The sequence below is a fragment of the Vidua macroura genome, chromosome 6 (genome assembly GCF_024509145.1).
Source record: "Vidua macroura isolate BioBank_ID:100142 chromosome 6, ASM2450914v1, whole genome shotgun sequence".
Lineage (NCBI taxonomy): Eukaryota > Metazoa > Chordata > Aves > Passeriformes > Viduidae > Vidua > Vidua macroura.
In genome coordinates, this window is record NC_071576.1 from 20,611,706 (window position 1) to 20,625,960 (window position 14,255).

The 14,255-nt window shown below is 36.4% G+C and overlaps 1 protein-coding gene across 11 annotated transcripts in view; it reads right to left on the minus strand.

Moving 5' to 3' along the window:
* Positions 1–1,432: 1,432 nt before the first annotated feature.
* NRXN3 (neurexin 3) overlaps positions 1,433–14,255 on the minus strand; it is a 708,775-nt gene continuing 695,952 nt past the window's right edge. For 3 of the 11 annotated variants that reach the window (XM_053979714.1, XM_053979710.1, XM_053979715.1), the window contains one exon: positions 1,433–4,390. In XM_053979714.1, coding sequence (XP_053835689.1) covers positions 4,089–4,390 — 302 coding nt within the window. In that variant the 3' untranslated portion in view covers positions 1,433–4,088. Of the gene's footprint in view, positions 5,015–9,944; positions 10,020–12,123; positions 12,864–14,255 lie in introns of those variants that run through there. The other 8 variants (XM_053979708.1, XM_053979707.1, XM_053979706.1 and 5 more) reach the window with 5 other exon arrangements.

Consider the following 14,255-nt stretch of genomic DNA (forward strand, 5'->3'; position numbering starts at 1 on the left):
TTTGGGGTGGTAGTGCTTCGACTACATGATCTCCAGGGGTCCCTTTCTATCTCAACAATTCTATGGTTCTGTGATGAGCCAAAGACATACAATTATTCCAAGCCTTTTGGGCAGCAATGAAATCTCTTTTCTGACATTTTCATTTAGCCTAAGTAATAAAATGGTCATTAGATGACAGAAAAAATGAGAAAAAGCATGACTATAGCCAGAGGGTTAGGGTAAGTCAGGTTGAAATTTCTTGCTTCACATAATATTTCATAATGATATGAAGTAAAACAGGTTTTGAGAGAAGTACCAAGGAAAAAAAAAATTTTCAGAACACCAACTGCTTGGTGATAACGAACTTTTCTGCAATATTAGAAGAGATATTTAGGTTCAGATCTATATCTCCCACATGCCAGCTGATTGCTCCAGTACTGAAAATATTAGGTACCAGTCATCACTCAGGAATTTAATGATTTTGGGAGGGAAATGAGTGAAGATCAGACCAGTACCTGTGGGTTTGATACATGTGGGAATCTGTAAGTTGTCAGAACATGATTCACAAAAGAAAACAGTAAAAGAACCTCACATGTATGTACACATACATATTCTCACCTATGCAAATGTGAGCAAAAACAATGTAGAAAATCACAGGCAATACCTGAACTTTATCCTTCATTTTATCTTAAGTTGAATTTGGTTGTAAATGAAACCTGTGGAAAACACTTCTCAAAAGACCTATGGATTCCACCTAGGGGAAAAAAGGTGTAGTCATCCCCAGGTGAAAATGAAAGGGCTGTGAAATACTCATTTGGCTGACCTGCAGATGCCTGTAAAAAGTAAAAAACTTATCAGATAGCTTGGGAAGCTTGAATCTGTCAAAACCCCACACTACTACTGTGAACAGAAGTTCTGCGTGAAGTTCTGCTAAATGACATTGGTAATTTTGCATGATGGCCAGAATCAGACTATAATGCCCAGTAGGACAAGGAACATTCACTACCGTAGTTGGGGTTAACTGGAAAGAAGTGAACACTCAGACCATCTACCATTGACTCCTGGCCAAATATGAATCCAGAATCCCATAAACATCATTGAAAGAGCTACACACTTCAAAGGGAGCACATAAGAAAGGGCATACTAATCAATGTCCTAGGTATGCTTTTATCTGAGATAACTGAAACCCATATTACAGAGAACTGTGCAACTGATGTGGTGGAAGTGGTATGAGATAGACTCCAGACTCAAGTTTAATTTCTATACCTGCAAAGGAAAGAAAAAAGGTTCATTGGACTAACAGAAGAATGCAAACATGAATGTGATTCTGTAATTTGGTGGTTAGACACTCCTGTGGGATGGGGGATACTTACATCACAGAATATTTTCACCTTTAAAGGTCTGTAATTTCCCTGAAGTCTTTTGGAAATAAAAACGCAGCAAGATCCAGGGCTTTGGGAAGAACATTTTATTGCTAAGCATATCTTTAAACAAAATGCAACTAAGAAAAGAAAAAGAATCAAAAAGAAGAAGAAAAAGAAAGGAAATAAAAGCAATAACATCACGATAACTCAAATAAAAATTCTCCAGGTTGTCCATAAAGCAACAGGGATATGGTAGTAGCCCACATACAGAAATGCACATGTTCCCAAAAACTGTCCAATAGAAACTTACACAAAAAAGGAAAGTGTAAATATTTTTTCCTTTAACTTAAAAAAGGAAAGCAAAAAGGAAAGGAAGAAAGAAAGCAGAAAATCATTTCACAAGACTCCAAGACTCCAAGAACAGCAATCTTTTACAGACATCAAGATATAATCAATTTTTATATAGTTTCGGCCAGTTAAGTCATCTAAAATCGTGCTTTCGTACCTTTTTAAAACCTGTCTTTTTTTCTTTATAGTATAAAAAATAAAAAAGAAAAAAGCTCAACCTCACACACGCACACACGCACCACACACACGCACACATACACGCACTGAAAATATTTGTTAACATGAAAGTGCCTTCTCTAAGTGTTTGAGAAGACTGTTTTTCTGAATTTAAGTTCCCATGTGCGTGTGTGTATCTGATGAAACTTCTTCAAAGTCAAATATTCATGCGACTTTAAACACCAGCAAGAGTAGATTTCTAAACCTAAACAGCTGATTATTTTTCATCCGCATACAGCAAAAGTTTTCATTTCTGATATCCCAGGGTTCTCAACCTGTCTTGGTTTCTGTTGTTTCCCACTCTGTCTGTCTCTCCCTCATCTACTTTTTTGCACATGATAAGCATGGCCGTCAAACCACCTCACTATTGTTCTGTACAGTAAGATAATCCTTTTCACAATAACTGGGAAAATGTAGAAACCAAACAACCAAATTAAATAAGTCAAATAAAACATAAGACATTCCCAATTTAACCATAAAACAGTATATACACCATTAGGGTATCCATATAGAAATTATACTAGCAAAAAAATAGTAGTAAAATATGTAAACAAAATTTCAGGTTTTTTTTTTTGACACAGGTAACTGTGACAAAGCTAAAACACACGCTCCCTTCACATTTTAAGGTTTGCTTTTGTTGTCTGTTTCTTTTTACTCTGTTCTTCAAGAACATTCTCATTCCGCATTAAGACCATAACAGAACTCCTTTTCCAGCCGTCCCATCAGACATACCATGATAAATATATCTGTGTGTATATATATATATTAAATTATTAAATTAATTTTTCTTTATTATTTTTTGTGTGTCACAGCAGCTTTATTTATTTTCTTTTATATAAAAGAGAAGGAAAAGGGAGAATAGGGCAAATGGAAAGACAGAGATGATCTGAAATGTCAAGCTACAAAATTAAAATATTACATATGAAAAACAGTTATATGTCAAAAAAACTATGTAATTTGCATTCTTTTACAAGTGTTTAGCTTTTTGGATGTTCATTGGTCTTGTCACAAGTTGAACTCCAGTGGTGTCTTTCTGATCACTTTATTAAACTGATTTATTATTATTTTTTGCATGCATTGCAATGTCACAGAACCAGATCCCAGAGGAAGGCTCCTTTACTTTTGCACAGTATATTCAGTTCAGGACAGTAAATAACTTTTAAGCATTGTTTTTTGAATCTCCGAATCCTGTTAACTATACTTTGGTTGTCGAATGCATACTGAGTGCTATACTCAAATAAAGCCAATGACTGATCAGAACAGACCCAAACCCATCTGCTCTTCAGTTCAATTGCAAATACTGGAGCCAGATCCAAGAGAACCAGCTTTCCATGATAATTTTCCTCAGCACCACTCATCAGACACTTTAACTGCGTTGTTAGCAAACAACTTACTACAAGATGACGGATTGTAGAGACAATACAACCAGATATGCAGAGTAAACACCACGGGTAGCTTTTGAGTTCATATACGGTAATAGTCTCTCTTTATTTATTATGGATATTTTTTCCGAGATTTCTTCTCATGTCCTGGGTCACCCCCCACATCACTCCACTCCACTCTTCCCTCCCTCACCCAAAGTAACCAAAGAAACCAAACAAAAAGCAACCCAAGAAACAAAACAAAATCAAACCGAAAAACCAACAATCTCCAAACTCATTTATTCCCCTCCTCCAATCTCGAAAAATTATGTGTATGCTGGACACGGCCAGATCAGTTTGTTCAATATTTCTTTGTTGTTTAATAATGTTTATATTTTTTCTTTTTCCTTCTTTTTTTTTTTTTTTTTTTTTAATAAGTAAACTGAAAAATTATTGATACAGTCAGGGACCACGAACATTGTTAAAGACTCACTTGGAGATATGAAACAAGTAAGCCATGAAGTCTTCTACCTTTGCAGAAAGTTCAGCGGAGGAGGAGATTTGGAGATGTCCGAGTTCACTAACAGAGCAGAGCTGTGCGTGCCATCTCCAGAACGCTAAGTGTGCTTTATAATACATTAGGGCAAAGATGCTGACTCCAAGTGATGACTTAGACATTAACAGTCACTGCTGAATTTTTTCCCAATACTTTTTCCCACAAACGATATCTCCCAATCATCTCGTTCGCTGCAATGGTTCTGATATCTCAGTTAAATCTCATTAAGTATTTCTATATTTATATATAAATAATTATTCTTTTTTACACATAATACTCTTTGTCCTTGTTTTTCTGCTTCTTGTGGCCACTCTTTGAGCTCTGCTGCTTCTCCTTCACGAGCGTGCCGTTGCTCTGGGCTGAGTTGCTGATGTAGTTCCGCGTCTCGTCCACCTGATAGGACCCCTCGTCCCTGTTCCTGTACTTGTACATGGCGTACAGGAGGATGAGGATGCAGAGGGCGGCAGCAGCCACAATGCCGACGACCATCCCCGTTGTGCTGCTCGACTCACGGACCACCTCTGAGGCCCCCGGAACCCGTCTGATTCCCGGCTCCGTGGGGTTTGCTGTGGGCACATTACGGAACATGGGGGAAGTGATTAGCGGGCTCTTCAGCTTTGTGCTGTCTAGCTCATAGGCAGTGGGCAACGGAAGCAAGACTATGTCAGGCTGGGGTTTGAGCTCACGGTTATTCATTTTGCCGGCTGGCAATTTGGGAATCATCACAGTCGAGGACGAAGCTGTGGAGCGGATCAGCTCAGGGGACAAAGACGTGGTAGTAGTCCTACCAGTTTCGGAGACTTTGTTAGGTCTAAAGTCCTTGGATTCCCACTTAGGTGCGTGTGCTTTGTAGCCACCTTCGAAGATTGAAGTGGAAAGACTCTTATCTGTTACCAAGGAGAAGGTGGTGTAAAAATCTTCATCATCAGTAGGGGGTAGGTTAGAGTCAAAGGTTTCCCCTGAGCCATACCCAGATATCACCAAGCCATCATCATCACAACCATCGCTGCCTTGGTCCGACAAGCAAGGTAACCCCGCCTCAGAGGTCATGGACAGGGAATCTTTGGTGGTCTCAATAATGGTGAGGAGGGGGCGAAAGGTAGGGGGAAGTGTAATGAAAGGTGCACGAGTAGCAATAGGAGGGATATCTAAAGGGTCTTCTACAAGTAGAGGGATAACTAATTCACCTCCTGGGATGGAAAAGAGAAAAAAAAATAAGATTAGTACATTTTAATGACACAATGCACCATTTTCAGTTCATTTAAGGGTGAGAGAGGATCTGGGCCTTATGAAAAGGTGTCAGGGGTCAGCTTTCTCTCTCTAGCTACACTACCAACATACTTTCCTGGGGCTGCTTTTCAGTGTTCCCTCCCACCCTGCTTGGACATTGGTAAGGTGCATGTTCCATTTCCTACCTATGCTAGGTATGTACAGTGAAATACCCTGAATTTTTACAGACCCAAATTTTTTGATTTTTGAAGATACTCTCAAGTGACTCTGTGGTCATCAATTTTTGGTAGTGATCTTTTTCAAGCATTTGGTTAGAATACTGTTTAAATTAATTACTTTAGACTGCCATAGACCAATGTTCTCCTAGATATATTTTCCACCACTCATCTTGCCAGTTTTTCCTCTTCTGATTATTTTAATTTAAAATAACAGTGGTATTTCTTCTCTGCCATTCTAATATGCTCACCCTCTGCAGCAGTATATAAGTCCTTTCCCTATGGGATTTTCCATTCATCCATTTCTTCCTGATCATTGTCTGGCTTTTAAATTGTGGGAAGGTTCATGAAAGTGAGGGATGGAATAAGAACCAATTACTTACTGGGTCCATGAAGGTACACTCAATGTTCATCTCTTTTTAATCTTTAGCATTCTGTTTGACACTAAGAATGTCCCTTTCCTTGCATCTTTTGGGGCTACTAGTGCCATGCTATCTTCATCTTCCATTCTTCTTGATATTCATTTACTATAATTTGATTAAAAATTAAGATAGATTTTATTGTGATTGACAAAATAACCGAATAAGGACTTTGATGAACCAAGTTAACACTTGAGCACAGGATTGTACTGCAGAAGTTGTCTTCACACCTACTGTAACTTCTTGACAGGCAGAGAGTTGCAATCAGTTCTGCTGGTTTCTAACATGATGGTTACCTGCCTACAGAGGGCTGAAAATAAGGTGGACTTATGGTCTCCTCTTCAAGCAGAATAATAAAGCTATAGATGTAACATTTGTACCTTACAACAATATAAGATGCAAATGAAACAAGAAAATCAGTGTATCATTTCTATGATTTGGATTCTGAGCAGCAATATTGCTACTTTTAGAGTAATAGTCTTGTGTTGTCTCTATATTATAATGTGACTGCACCTCTACTTTTGAGTCTGTGGTAGTTCGTACTCCACTTATATTGTGGAATAAAAAAAAAAAAAGGCATGGAATCTTATTAATTTATATAATTCCTCTACCTCTGGTTATACAGTCTTCTGTTGACATACAGGTCATCAACAATTTTTTTTTAGAGTGAACTATATTGGTTTTGAAAGTTTGTGTATAAATTTTCCTTTGGGTAATTTTTCTTTGCCTAGCCATTTAAGTAAGCAGCTTAAAATATAAATTGAATTGTTCAGCTGACATAATGAAAATCACCTAGATCTGTTCAAAGGAGTGCAACTCAGTAGGAAGCATTCCTAATGCATAGGAAATTACTCACCATTGCTTAAGGAGGATGTACAAAAGGAATTGTAGTTTCTAAATAAATAATTCTGGGTTTTAGTTATGTATTAGTAACTGCTAATGAACAGTTTGGCATAGCTACAATGCTGAATTCATCAGAGTCAAAAGTTCTACTCTCTCAAATCTACCCTATATATTACATGCACTTGTTTCCCATTGAATTCTGCCAGTAATGTCCATGGAATGTCTATAAGGAATATTGTCTAAAATCAAAATACCTTCTAAATGTATTTGGAGAGCAATATATTTGAACAAATTACACATGGGAGACAGAAATATACTGAAAAAGATACTTAACAGTTTGATTAAATCTGGATAGCTGAAATAGCAATATGGCTTATTCTTTTCCTTAATGGGAAACTAAGTAGTGACACAGTTTAATCAATTGAAACAGTCGGAATTCTCTCAGAGGTACCAGGGTAGAAATTATGCCAAAATAAGAAATGTGGTACTTTGCATACTTTCACGCAAAGCTAGTTTTAAGTTAACATACAAAGGAACAATTTGAACATGTTGTTTAGTTTTCTGAGCTTCCTCAGTATGTTCATATATCTCTTTTGTTACTGCAGAGAGACTGAGGAAATAAGTATCAATGTCTCCAAACTACACGCTTTCAAAAAAATTATGTAAAAAAGCCCACAGTGTAGTCTGCCAAATGGCTACACTGCATTTTGTGCTCACGCATCTGGGCTGTTTTCTGAGCAATGTAGAAACTAGAGCATATAATATGATTTATAATGTCCAGAAGGCCTATCCATGGCTTGAGTAGAGCATCTATAATCTATGCAAACAGGTGGTCTCAGGATGAACTTGGAATATGCCTTGGGGGGAAAGATCATCTGTGAGCCTGGTAAAAAAATGAATAAAAATAACAGAATTTAAGTGAGGATTGCAACAAATTGCATGAGTCTGGAATTTAAGTTTCAGAAAGTCAGGGATAGATAGTGTTCCTTTAAACAGTTTTTTAAAATCACTGTTTTACTGTTCAATTGCAATACTCATCTGTGATTTTCATTCATCATCTATGGCACTCAATTGGAAAAAAAAAAAAAGTTTGTCAGCTTTTAATTGCTCATCTGGAGCCTTGAAGTGCCTTTGTTCTTAAAAGCTATTATACTGGCCTACAGCATCAGTATGTAGTTGATCTGCCACCCATTGGAGCAATATTTTGGGTAGCTTTTGTCCAAAAATAAGTTATCTTGGTTCTCTTAATGATTAATTTTCTGGAAGGAATCAGACATTTCTTACATTTAATATGTATTTACCTTTTGCCCCAGTAACCCTTGCATTTAAAACCAGGTCATAGTTATATAGTTTTTGTTGCTATTGAGGACTTGAGATAATGATCAAGACTACTGGAACTATAAAAATGATCACAGCCCTCTTGAAATATTAAGTAAAGTTGATAGACTTGCTATGATAAGTGGGGTTTTACATAAGTGATGGAGAAAATAATGGAGCTTTTCAACACCAGCAAGTCTGTTGGATGGAAGGCAATAAGACAGAATCAGGACTAAGTTTTACAAAGCTTTAATCTCTCAATGTATGTGAGGAGAGAAATTACTTTTATACCAGGAGCACTGGATTAATTTTGATGCAATTATTTAATCTTATCACTAGTTTTTATTCCAAATTGTCCAATGATCCACACTATGGTTACTTGCATACTCAAGAAATAGAGACTGTTTAAGGTCCTTCCTTAGGAGTCACATCTCCCTCAAGGAGTTAATTTGTTGCATTTACCTTTGTGGGGTACCAGGTAGATGCAAAGATGGTAATAATGTTTTGATTTTTAATTTTTTAATTCTCTGTAATAGAAGAAACTGAGGCCAAAAAAGGCTGTGTGACAGTAAATCAGAAAAAGCACTCTAGGTATCAAATCTGGCTTCTCTTTTATTGCATGTTTAGGCATCTATGCAAAACTCACAGCAAACTTGAAGCTGTAGGTCTAACAGGATGCAATCACAACAAATACTTCTTGGGGTATGTGATTTATAGGGGAATAAAAACATCCTTAAAAATGGCATGATAAAAATGCCACTCAGCCTAAGAGAAATGTGTTATTTAATGATAACAGGGAATGTAAATCCTGAAAAGTTCCCAGGAAAGTGTGAGAAATATGATCACCAATATCTATAGAGCAAGTGCAAACTTTCATATCATACCTGCAAGCAACTCTATAAGTGGTTCTACATTTCTACAGGTAAGAGACATGAGAGGGAGTCTGGTGACCAGCAGATTGTGAGTGTGTGTCTAGGGGGAATCATCTTTCACAGAAAAATGGCTGAGGGTGCACGAAGCTGCCTGGAGCCAGTGGTCCTCTGATCGTGGAATAGAGGCGCCTCTTGCCCAGGCCCCGCGTCAGTTTAAAGGTGAACACTGAAAGATTTTAAAAACTAAACAGTCACTTGGTTGTCAAGAATATCTTATGCAGGACTTGGATCCTAAATGGTTTCCTGTAGAAGGCAAATGTTTTATAGATGTAGGCCTCTAGAAAGAGCTAGAGGAGCCCGTGAAAAACCTTACATGACAATTTCGAAGGGAAATACGTTTGAGAGAGCTTTTATGTTTGTCATATTTTCTTTTCTCCTCACCATGTCTACCCATTTTTCAATTGCAAAATTAATGCTTTGCAGCCTTGAATAAAACTTACAGGTTCAATTTCCAAATTGTTCTGTGCTATTAAAAAAAAAAAAAAAAAAAAGAGCAAGGCTGCAACCCTTGTTGCAATTTGGGCCATGGCTTTCAAACAAATATTCTTGTAAGACTTAAATTCTTCTTGTGAATGATTCAGGCTGTTTCCTGGTAGTTATAGGTTTCTTTGCCCCCTTTTCTTCTGTTGGCTGTTAAGCACCTGTTAAAAGTGTTCACTGGTATGCTTTGAGTTCAGGGTTACTTGAGCAATCCAAAGATTTCACAAGGATTTTCCAGATTTATTTTTCACCTACTCTGTCCTTTCTCCCCTAAGGAGGAAATAGATGTTTCTTGAATAGAAATATGTGTTTTAAAAAGCTCCTCTTGACAACACAATGCCAAAGAACTAAACAAAAGAGAAACAGATAAAATTGTTTCCTCTGCAGTGACATAGATGCAAAACTCATCCACAGTGTAGATGAAAAAAAAACCCAATCCCAAAAAACTTAGCACCAAACTGGAAGGAGCTCTGAGAGAACTGAAGTCTGTGAGCTGGGAAATCTTATACCAAACAGCCGAGTGGTTTGCTTGGCCTTCTCATTCCAGAAAGTGTGTATATATTAATTAAAAATTAGCCTTTTAATCTAACACATATACTACTTTCATAGAGTCGTGCTTTTCTTTAAACTACCAAGAGCACTGGGGATATAAAAGGTCTACTTAAGCCTTGGAGTGGCCCTGCTTTTTGCTTTATGAGAATATTTATAGATATATAATTCATACCTCTGGAGCTGAGCTCTAGTCAGAGTCCTCTGCCACTGGAAAAGACAGAGTGTTTAAAATTTAATAGAAGCCTTATGAACTGTGAGGATAGTGTGGGCAAACCAGGAACGCAGAGGGCACCAAAAATTCGATAAATAAAACAACATGAAAAACTGTAGCAGCTGCTGGTTTTCATCTTTAGAACCACAACTACTTCAGTGGAGTTTCAGGCATCAAACTGATACAGGACAAAAGGCACACAAAAAGGAAGCCTGAAAGATTCATCTTCGGCTGATGATGATAAGGAACACACCTTATAGTCTCTCTTTTCCAGCTGCAACTGCAGAGCTTTAAAATGTCATCCATAAAGGCTGCACAATTCATCCATTCCTGCAGGTACTTGAAATTCTGCATACAAAGTTTGCAATTTTCATTCTATTCTATGATGTTCCTCTGAAGTCTGACTCCATTTTTAATCTGAAATACTTGCCAGAGAAATAATTCCTTACCTTTCCCCCCGCTTTATCAACATAATAATTTCTTATTAAAAGACTGAGTTCATAAATTTCAGTCTAATGGTATTTAGTTAATTCTGCTTTGAGTCCTCTGAGGATAAAAAGAGGAAATTATTCAGGATATAGTCTCTGATGCAAAGGAATGATGATGCTAACACAAAACCTAGTATATGAACATCCTCAATATTTTCTACTCTTACAGTCTGAATTAATTGCAATTGACAGAGAGTAGTAGAGAGAAAAACAAGATTTCCACAACGGAATACTGCAACTCTTTATCTCAGATATCTCCTTTTCATTTCAGAGACTATATAGTCCTCAAAGTCATTTGATAAACCTGGATTTCTGGTGGAGTTGCTTGAAAAGAATTTCCTAAGCCCCTCCCTCCTACTATATTAAAAGACATCAGTAAATGCAGTGTTTCCCACCAGATGGCTCATGAGCAACAGGAAGGTACGGAGTTTGGGAGCCCAACAAGTTAATGTTGGGCTGTTTGTTACTGATGTCAATTATTGGTCACCTTTGTGGAGTTTTAATGAAACAGAACCTTCCAGAGAGGTCCTGACATCATGTCTAGAAGCAAAATTCTAAAGCAAAACCAAGTATTTTGGTGCCCAGACACTGAGCTTCTCTGAACCAATTGAGGTGTGCCCTCTTCTATCTCCCACCATTATTTTAAACTTTTATGATTACCTGGTGACAGCTTCCTATTCAGTAAAATTATTTGTTGTGTTTTCAGTGTCAGTTGTCCCAGGGTTGAACCTAATATAACTGCTGAGCACAGCATTACTATGCAGAAATGGTGAAAACATATGTACTTATAAAGAAGTACAGCTTTCTCTTACTTTTAGTCACTGCTTTTTGAAGAAACTAATGCAAACCTCTTTTGTGGTAAGGAAATGTTAGAGGTTCAGGATCTGTCTGCATAATTTCTGGATGATGCTATCAAGTCTGATACTAATGGTAATATGGTGGGTGCACTAACCTGGTAAGAGTACACTTGAGAGTATCATTTGGACTGGACATCAGGCACATAATCAGCAATGAAAAAATTCAATAGAATAAAATAGTTTCATGGGAATAAAGTAGTAATGGTGTAGAGCTGCAGTAGGAAAACCTGGAGAACTACCAAAATGCTACAGAAGTCCCATAAATTTTGACTTGACATGAAGGCTACATCACCAGGTTAATTACAATTTAAGTAGCATGAAAAGAAGTAACATTACTGGTGATTTGTGTGGGGAAAGGGAAAGAAAGCTTATAGGGGGGACTGAGAAAGAACAGAACCAAACTGCCTCAGACTCCTTCACCCCGTCCTATGCATAATACAATATGGCAATCGACAATATACAAAGAGCACATAACATAAAAGCAAATACAAACTGGTTAAAAAAAGAAATAAACTTATATGTATTTTCCTAAAGCAAAACAATACACTAGAAAATAAAAATGCCACAGCAACAAGGTCAGAGAAAGGAAAAACAGAACAAGTAATTCACTTTATCAGCAAAAGAAAGATCAAAACCTATGAGAACTGAAAAAAAAATGAAAATCAAAAACATTATTTCCTTTAAAAAAAGGTAACCAAAAATACATAAAAATATTTAGAAAGCATACCACATTGATTTCATAACAGTCAACTTACATCAACAAATTGCCCGCATGTTTTTTGGCATGAAAGGAAAAATTTACAAAAGAAAGTTGTGTAAGAATGCTCTTGGACAAGTAGCATTGCCACATTCTTGTAACTTGCTTTTTTTTGCTGTTGTTTCTTAAAAACTTTTTTAGCAAAATGTTTATTATTTCTTTTTAAATATATTTTGTTTTACAACAAAGGGCGATACAGGGAGGCAACAACACATACATCCACACCACATAACATGAAAAGAAAAAAATCTTGCACCTTAACAAATTTGAACTTGTTTTTTTTTCTGCTGTTTTTGGTTGTATTTTTTTTTATCTTATGTAAAGTTGTTAGCATATTGCAGTTGAAAAATCCTGTACAATTTATTGAATTTACTTTTGCTTGTTTGCATATCTACACATATAATTTTTTTTTTTTTGAAAAGCAAAGTTGGTTGCTTTTTTGCCTTTTTGGTCAATTTGATATATATTTTTTTAAACATTTTCTTTTTTTCTATAATTTTTGTGTGTGTGTGTTTTAAGGAATGGATGACTGCACATAAAATTTTAACAATGCTAAAGAAAGGGGTGGTGAAGGGGAACTTATAGGAAGAAAAAATGCTTAGGGTGGATGGAGTGGGAGTGTAAAAATCTATGAGTGTACTACACAGGAGATGAAGATGATGGGAGTGAATGTGTAAGTCAGTTGCCATGTCCATGTAAGGGCGGTACGGAGTGATCTAGCAGCATTAGAGCTTCTGGCTGTAAGGAAGGGATGGGCAATATACAAAAACAAATGAGCATATTCATGCCCATCAACAAAAAGAAAGAACAGAACTCTAACATTGACAATCTCACAAACCCTAAGCTGCAACTTCTTCAACATGCAAGTTACAAAAAAATTAATAATTATAGTATTAATATTTACATTTTCATTAAAGGTTCTCAAATTATAAAAACAGTTAAGACTTTTCCCTACTAAAATAGCAGTAAAAATACACAAACTAATAATAATAGTAATAATAGTAATAATAATAATAACCAGAGAGTAAAACAAAAAAAACAAGGAAACTAGTTTTATGCATTGGAATTAGAACAACTTCATCTGTAGCTACCCACAGCCTTCTCGTTCTAAGAATCATCTTTTCTGAAGTCCATCGAATTGACATCGTATTCTTAGTAATTGGAGGCAATCATTTCTTGAGTACATCAAATGTACTGTTTCAAATGTAAAGACTGTGTTTGCACACCCCATCTCCAGTGTCAAATTAGACTGCTTTTATATACAGATTCCCTGGAGAATCTCAAAAATACAGCTGTAGGATTCTGCCAGTGAAGTAGTTCCTTATTTAAAGACAGAAATAGAGGGAAAAAATTGCAGAAAACAATTCATAACTCTTTTGTTTTGTTTGTTTTTTTTTCATTATTAGATTGGAACAAATCAAATCTAAGATAGAAATTCAACCATTGAAAAGAAATACATCAAAATAGAACTATGTAGAGATATACTAAAAAAAAAAGCAAAAAATGAGAGTTCTCTTTGTTCCCAGGAAGAAGGGAGATAAGGACAATTGCTGGATTTTGAAATTTTATTTTTAAAGAAAAAAATTATTCCACACACTTTCAAAGATGGACAAACCAGATGCACACATTGAAAGGAACAGACAAAGCAGTCTAGGGACACTTTCATAATTTGAACTTTTTAAAAAATAATTGGATTCTCTTTCCTTCCATCCCCCTCCCATTCAAATATGTTTTCAATTGTCGGCCAAAACCCCCACCACCCTTGAGTGTTGCTTTTTTTTTTAATACATCTTTTTTTTTATCACTTATTTTTAAAATAAACATGGAAAGGAAAAAAAAAAAGACGTGCAGTCTGGATGTACGTCATAAATAGACATAGAAAAAGATAGAAGAAATTGGCTGAGATCGACAAATGGGTTATATAATAGCTTAATTTTACTGTAGGATGTTAATAATAATGCATGCTTAAAGTAAGTTGCATTTAGGGAAAGTAGAAAAACAGAAGAGCAAGCAAGGATTTCGGGGGTGGGCAGGCAGAAGGGAAGGGGCAGACAAGGGGTGTATGATCCATGCCTCTCCAGAAAGGGCAAAGCACATTCCAGCAAGATCTCTGCATTTCTGGGGGAGGTC